Source organism: Acipenser ruthenus, chromosome 2, assembly GCF_902713425.1.
Source record: "Acipenser ruthenus chromosome 2, fAciRut3.2 maternal haplotype, whole genome shotgun sequence".
Classification (NCBI taxonomy): domain Eukaryota; kingdom Metazoa; phylum Chordata; class Actinopteri; order Acipenseriformes; family Acipenseridae; genus Acipenser; species Acipenser ruthenus.
The window spans coordinates 92,812,712-92,820,789 of NC_081190.1; the positions used below are offsets into that span (position 1 = coordinate 92,812,712).

General features: G+C 50.9%; 1 protein-coding gene across 1 annotated transcript; it reads right to left on the reverse strand.

The window, feature by feature from the left end:
• Window positions 1-4,575: 4,575 nt before the first annotated feature.
• On the reverse strand, window positions 4,576-6,159 carry LOC131702100 (uncharacterized; the record flags this gene model as incomplete). The annotated part of the gene is made up of 1 exon (XM_059003969.1): window positions 4,576-6,159. A coding segment is annotated over one exon (603 nt), but the record flags the coding sequence as incomplete, so codon positions are not given.
• Window positions 6,160-8,078: the final 1,919 nt, after the last annotated feature.

Here is an 8,078-nt window from a genome sequence, read left to right on the forward strand (position 1 = left end):
CAGTGCTGCTATATTTATATGATGTGACAATTAACGTTTTTATTTATTTTATTTTTTTTTTTAAATGACAATAATATTGACCCACAGTTATCTATTTTTACTTTATAAAGATGTTATAATGATAGTAGTGCCATCATGTAAAATTGAATCCCAGTTTGGGATTTTATGGGCTTTGGGTCTTTGTAAGGAAGTGCACTGATGCTGGTCCAAACAACCGCTTAAATGAATAATGAATAAATAAAATACATGTGGGTGGAAGATCTGAACCAGCAACCTTTGTTAATGGATAATGGAAGAATGCTCTGCTAGACCTAATAGCTGAGACTGTTTTCTGCCAGCCATGTCCCATATCACATTACAGGTGAATGTATTTCCATCATCTCGGCGTATCAGCTTTACTAAATCTACAATGACTCTATGTGTTATACCCCCGTGACCACAAGAAGCTCATCTGCTGAACGTGCTAAAGAAAATACTTCTGCAGTTACTATATACCAGATAAGTTACTACTTCAACCATCAGTTACTATATAGTAGATAAATCTATCTATCTAGCTTTTCCATTCCACACCATATATAGTTTTTGCTCTAAAGAGCCAACTTCCCAACATTCCGGTATATTTAACATACATTTGTCAAGGGAAAGTTTGTTTGAAAACAAACAGTGGTCTTTTGATGCCACAGTAACTACACTCACTTACGTCTTTCTATTTAAATCTATTAATGTGTTTTCTATTTAAACCTGCAGGCATCATGGCATTGAGTCTATTTGTCCATTTATTTTCCTTTATTGTTCTGCATTTTTGTTTCTTCCAAAACTACAAATTGTAGGTCATTGATTGTAAGTGTTGAACTATTGGTTCATTTACTTTTTGAATGAAGAATATGGGAAAATACAATATATGGGAATCATTTTATGCTGATGTAAATGAGTGATGCCAAATGTCTCAAAATAAACAGTCGGTTGAGTTTGCACTACATAATGCATTACAGCGTAGCTGTAGACTTTCCTGCAAATCTGTTTGCACGCTGGCTGTGCTAATGATGTGTTAACAACATGCTGACATCACAAAGATGTCAACAGCATCTGCCTGTTCCAGCCAATGAATATTAATCAGACGTTCGAAAGGACATCTCCGCTTATTACCTTGTCTTTTGTCTTCCCCCTCTTCTGCACTTGAAATTAATGCTTTTATCATCACTTTTTTCCTCAGTTGTACCCCTTTAGTTCTCTAACATCTGTGTCTAGTACGGCTGATTTCTGCGACTCCAATTTCTTAAATTAAACCTGTTTTCATACTTATGGAAGACACAAATGCATAATAGCCTCATATGAGCCTAAGTGGTTGTGTGTTATGGAAAAAAAAACTGAAATATTTATTATGTGTCCAAAATCACTTTTTGTTCAGCTATTTTCAATATTATTATTATTATTATTTATTTCTTAGCAGACGCCCTGTCACAAAGACGGCCAGAGTGGGTGGCGTCAGACCAGATGGAGGAAATAAATAAACAGAAAGATGGGGTTTTGGTAAAGCTGAGCGCGTGATTGCGCTCAGCATTTAATAACAGACAGAAAATAAAAGGTTTGAAACAACAAAAACACAGGACACGGCACTATACGCCAAAGTAAAAAGACAAACAAAACGCACTAAACACAAACGGTGCACGGAGACAAACAAACACGGTGAGTACAAACAAAACACTTATTATATTTATAATTACGCTTTTAACTCTCCTTCTCTCTCACCCGTTCTCCACTCTCTGAACACCTAACCACCAGTGAGTGAAAATGTGTCTCTATATATACTGTTGTGCTGGGATTCAATTACTAATTAATTATTCACTTGAATCCCAGCACGTGAATTAATTCTGTGCAACCCCGTGCTCGCATATTATATTTTAAATGCACGTGCGTGATGTGCAATCCCGTGCCTAAATACAAATCTATACTTTTTAAATACACGTGAAACACAGACCCGTTTATATCCCGTGTACCAATCTATACACCAACATTTACACACGCAACACGCAACACATAACACACAAATGCACACAGGGGCGGGGCGCATTGCCACATATACCCCCCCTTGTGCGCAGCACACATGGCCTCAACGGCCACCTCCCCCCTTAAAAATCCAGCAGTCCAGGACAAAGTCTCGGGCTGGGAAGGGAGGCTTCAGTGGGCCCATGCCTGGCCATGCTGTCAGCACCCCTGCCGGTAGTGGCACGGCTGACAGCCTGTTGGTTTGCTCCTGCAGCGAAACTGCTGCTGGGGAAAGTGGTCTCCTGACCTCTCCCCCTGTCTTTGTAGCCGGTAGCTCCCTTTGGTGGGGCTCCGACCACAGTACTGCCGGCAGCGAAGAAGCTGCAGTGGGAGCAGGTCTCCGGACCTCCCCCACGATCTCCGGCAGCGAAACTGCTGCAGTGGGAGCAGGTCTCCAGACCTCCCCCACGATCTCCGGCAGCGAAACTGCTGCAGTGGGAGCAGGTCTCCGGACCTCCCCCACGATCTCCGGCAGCGAAACTGCTGCAGTGGGAGCAGGTCTCCAGACCTCCCACACGATCTCCGGCAGCGAAACTGCTGCAGTGGGAGCAGGTCTCCTGACCTCCCCCACGATCTCCGGCAGCGAAACTGCTGCTGGGGTTGGTGGTCTCCAGACCTCCTCCCCCTTCTTCGTGGCCGACAGCTCCCCTTTCTGGGGCTCCGGCCACCGTACTCCCCGTGGTGGAGGTATGGGAAGCAGAGACAGCTCCTGCTGTTCTGCTTCTGGCAGTGGCAGAGGCAGAGGCAGCTCCTCTGCTCCTTGAAGTGGCAGAGGCAGCTCCTGCTCCTCTGCTCCTGGAAGTGGCAGAGGCAGCTCCTGCTCCTTTGCTCCTGCCTGTGTAGGTGGCGGAGGCAGAGGCAGCTCCGGCTGCTCTGCTCCTGCCGATGTAGGTGGCGGAGGCAGAGGCAGCTCCTGCTCCTCTGCTCCTGGAAGTGGCAGAGGCAGCTCCTGCTGCTCTGCTCCTTCCGGTGGAGGTGGCGGAGGCAGAGGCAGCTCCGGCTGCTCTGCTCCTGCCGGTGAAGGTGGGAGCAGCGTGTAGTCTCCTGCCGATGGAGGTGGGAGCAGCGTGTAGTCTCCCCCTTTTTCAGGGGACTGGTGCTGCTCTGCCTCTCTTGCAGCGGACTGGTGCGGCTCTGCCTCTGAAGGGGAAACCAGCAGGCATTCTTCCTCTGCTGGTTGTGCTGGGGAAACCAGCAGGCATTCTTCCTCTGCTGGTTGTGCTGGGGAAACCAGCAGGCATTCTTCCTCTGCTGGTTGTGCTGGGGAAACCAGCAGGCATTCTTCCTCTGCTGGTTGTGCTGGGGAAACCAGCAGGCATTCTTCCTCTGCTGGTTGTGCTGGGGAAACCAGCAGGCATTCTACCTCTGCTGGTTGTGCTGTGGAAACCAGCAGGCATTCTACCTCTGCTGGTTGTGATGGGGAAACCAGCAGGCATTCTTGCTCTGCTGGTGAAGGTGGGAACAGCTGCCTCTCAGGCTTCGGATTCCCGCGGTCCCCCCGTCTGGGCGCTGGACGCTCGCGGTCCCCCCGTCTGGGCGCTGGACGCTCGCGGTCCCCCCGTCTGGGCGCTGGACGCTCGCGGTCCCCCCGTCTGGGCGCTAGTTCCTCCTCTTCATACTGGGTGGGGCATATGGCTAACGTGTGCCCATAAGCCCCACAGCCAGGGCATAACTCTGCTGCGAGGTTCTTTAAAAAAACCTCCCAGCCATCATCCTCGACCTCCTCCCTTTTGGGCTGTGGACGCCCCGACTCCTCCCTTTTGGGCTGTGGACACTCGGGTTCCCCCCACTCAGGCGTAGGACGTTCGGGTTCCTCCCACTCAGGCGTAGGACGTTCGGGTTCCTCCCACTCAGGCGTTGGACGCTCAGGCTCCTCCCACTCAGGCTGTGGACGCTCAGGCTCCTCCCACTCAGGCTGTGGACGCTCAGGCTCCTCCCACTCAGGCTGTGGACGCTCAGGCTCCTCCCACTCGGGCTGTGGACGCTCAGGCTCCTCCCACTCGGGCTGTGGACGCTCAGGCTCCTCCCACTCGGGCTGTGGACGCTCAGGCTCCTCCCGCTCAGGTACTGGAGAGGGCAGCGACTGCTCCTCTCCCTCTTGCTCACTGGAAGGCATCCCTCCCATGTCTGCAGCTAGGTAACCCAGCACCACAATGGTGAGGTCACGAACGGATGCCGGGTTGTGCTGTTGCTCCCAGTCCTCCCATCGTTTCCCATCTCGCATCTGCAGTGCGTGAATAACCATGGGGAGGTCACTGGCGAAGTTCCCCTCGGGGTGCACCAGCCAGTCCCATATTTCCCGGGACGGTGGGGAACCCGGTGGCAGTGGGGGTAGAGGGGTGGCTACTGCCCCATTGTGGCTGTCCTCCTCCCAGCCCGGCATGCAGGATGAGGGCTGCAGCTGTTGTTGTTGCTGCTGCTGCTTCTGCTGCTTCCTGCAGCTCTTTCTTCCCATCCTCGCTTTACTATTTTTTTTTTTTTTTTTTTTCACAAAACCCCCTCTCCTGGTCTGACGCTTGGAGGCGCTATTATCCCACGATGACACCACGTGTCACAAAGACGGCCGGAGTGGGTGGCGTCAGACCAGATGGAGGAAATAAATAAACAGAGAGATGGGGTTTTGGTAAAGCTGAGCGCGTGATTGCGCTCAGCATTTAATAACAGACAGAAAATAAAAGGTTTGAAACAACAAAAACACAGGACACGGCACTATACGCCAAAGTAAAAAGACAAACAAAACGCACTAAACACAAACGGTGCACGGAGACAAACAAACACGGTGAGTACAAACAAAACACTTATTATATTTATAATTACGCTTTTAACTCTCCTTCTCTCTCACCCGTTCTCCACTCTCTGAACACCTAACCACCAGTGAGTGAAAATGTGTCTCTATATATACTGTTGTGCTGGGATTCAATTACTAATTAATTATTCACTTGAATCCCAGCACGTGAATTAATTCTGTGCAACCCCGTGCTCGCATATTATATTTTAAATGCACGTGCGTGATGTGCAATCCCGTGCCTAAATACAAATCTATACTTTTTAAATACACGTGAAACACAGACCCGTTTATATCCCGTGTACCAATCTATACACCAACATTTACACACGCAACACGCAACACATAACACACAAATGCACACAGGGGCGGGGCGCATTGCCACACGCCCTTATCCAGGGCGACTTACAATCGCAAGCAAATACAAATACATTCAAGTGTTACAATATAAGTCATACAATAAGAACAAGAAATACAATAATTCAAGTGTGACAAACCACAATTCAATAATACAGCAGATAAGTGAAAGTTACATCAGGATATGATTAAATAGTGATAGTTACATCAGGATATGATTAAGTACAAAATACTACAGATTAAACACTTGGCAGATTACAATATTCTGAGGTACAGGATTAAATGCAGTAAAATAGGGGGCAGATAAGAGCAAAATAAAGCATATTTAAATGAAGGGTGATAGTGTCCCAGGATACAACAGAGGAGTTCTACAGGTGCTGTTTGAAGAGGTGAGTCTTAAGGAGGCGCCGGAATGTGGTCAGGGACTGGGCAGTCCTGACATCTGTAGGAAGGTCGTTCCACCACTGCGGAGCAAGGGTGGAGAAGGAGCGGGCTCGGGAGGCAGGGGAGCGTAGCGGAGGTAGAGCCAGTCTTCTAGTGCAGGCGGAGCGGAGAGGTCGAGTGGGGGTGTAGGGAGAGATGAGGGTCTGGAGGTAGCTGGGTGCAGTCTGATCAAGGCATCTGTAGGCTAGTACAAGAGTCTTGAACTGGATGCGAGCGGTGATCGGGAGCCAGTGGAGCGAGCGGAGTAGTGGAGTAGCGTGGGCGAAGCGAGGTAGAGAGAACACCAGGCGAGCAGCAGAGTTCTGGATGAGCTGGAGCGGACGGGTGGCGGACGCAGGGAGGCCAGCCAGGAGGGAGTTGCAGTAGTCTAGGCGGGAGAGTACCAGGGCCTGGACCAGGAGCTGGGTAGCATAGTTGGTGAGGAAGGGTCGGATTCTTCGGATGTTGCTCAGGAAGAATCTGCAAGTGCGTGCCAGAGTGGAGATGTGCTGGGAATAAGAGAGGCAGGGGTCCAGGGTGACTCCAAGGTTCTTAGCTGAGGAAGAGGGAGAGAGTGTGGTAGATTCCAGAGGAACAGAGATAGAGAGATCAGAGGAGGGGGAGGAGGAGGGAAAGAAAAGGAGGTCAGATTTAGAGAGGTTGAGTTTGAGGTGATGCAAGTGCATCCAGGAGGAAATAGCAGACAGACAGGTAGAGATACGGGAGGAGATGGTGGAGTCAGAGGTGGGGAAGGAGAGGAAAATCTGAGCATCATCAGCATAGAAATGGTATGAGAAACCATAGGATGCGATGAGGGGGCCCAGGGAGCGGGTGTAGAGAGAGAACAGGAGAGGACCCAAGACTGACCCTTGGGGGACTCCAGTTAAGAGAGGGTGAGGTGTGGAGGTTGCTCCATGCCAGGTTACCTGGTAAGTGCGGTTGGAGAGGTAGGAGGAGAACCAGGCCAGAGCAGTGCCAGAGATCCCCAGGTCAGCAAGAGATGATAGTAGAATAGAGTGATCAACAGTGTCAAAGGCAGCAGAGAGGTCGAGGAGAATTAGGACAGAGGAGAGAGAGGCAGCTCGGGCACACTTAAGTGAGTTGGTGACAGACAGAAGGGCGGTTTCAGTGGAGTGAGCAGAGCGGAAGCCAGATTGGAGAGGGTCAAGCAGAGAGTGGTTGGACAGGAAAGCAGAGAGCTGGCGGTGTACAGTCCGCTCGAGGGTTTTGGAGAGGAAGAGTAGGAGGGAGACAGGACGGTAGCTCTGGAGGGAGGTGGGGTCGAGGGTAGGTTTTTTGAGGAGGGGAGTGATAGAGGCTTTTTTGAAGGCAGAGGGGAAGATGCCAGAAAGTAGAGAGGTGTTGAGGAGGGAGGAGATGAAGGGGAGTAGAGCAGGAGCAGCAGCTTGAAAGAGGTGAGTGGGGAGGGGGTCCAAGGCACACGTGGTGGGTTTGTGACCCTGGAGCAGGGAGGAGAGGTCAGAGTCTGAGAGGGGCAAGAAGGTGGAGAGGAAGGGCGAGTTAGTAGGGGATGTAGTGGGTGTAGGGGTTGGAGCAGGAGGGGGTACGGGGGAGGGAGAGGTGTTAAAGAGTTTACGGATATCTGAGATTTTAGAAGAGAAGAAGGAGGCAAAGTCGTCAGGGGAGATAGAGGAGGGAGGAGGAGGGGGGGGGAGGGTTTAGGAGGGAGGAGAAGGTAGAGAATAGTTTACGTGGGTTGTTAGTGGAGGCTTGGATTACAGATTGGAAATAAGCACATTTAGCAGAGGAGAGAGTAGAGGAGAAGGAGGAGAGAAGAGTGCGGTAAAGGTCTAGAGCAGCAGGGAGTTTGGTTCTCTTCCATTTCTTTTCAGCAGATCGCAGTGTGATTCTTGCCGAGCGGAGCACAGAGGAGAGCCAGGGATGGGGAGGGGAGGGGCGAGCAGGTCGGGAGGTGAGGGGACAGAGGGAGTCGAGGGAGGAGGTGAGTGAGGAGAAGAGGGTGGAGGTAGCAGAGTCTACGGAGAGTTGTGAAAAGGAGTCGATAGGAGGCAGGTGAGAGAGAGCAGTGGAGGCAAGGACAGAGGGGGAGAGAGAGCGGAGGTTACGGCGAGAGGTGACAGTGGGGGTAGGAGGAGCAGGGAGAGGGGGGAGAGACAGAGAAAAAGAGATAAAATAGTGATCAGAGAGGTCCAGGGGGGTGACAGAGAGGTTGGAGGGGCAGCAGGCCCTGGAGAAGGTGAGGTCCAGTTGACGGCCAGCTTTGTGGGTAGGAGGGGACGGAGAGAGACAGAAGTCGAAGGAGTGAAGGAGAGGGAGGAATCCAGCAGAGTGGCTGGGGTTGGAGAGATGGATGTTGAAGTCACCCAACAGGACAGTCGGGGTAGACAGAGAGGGGAGGGAGGAGAGTAGATAGTCGAGTTCATCCAGAAAGTGAGTGAGAGGCCCAGGGGGGCGGTACAGAACAATGAGCAGGAGTTGACAGGGA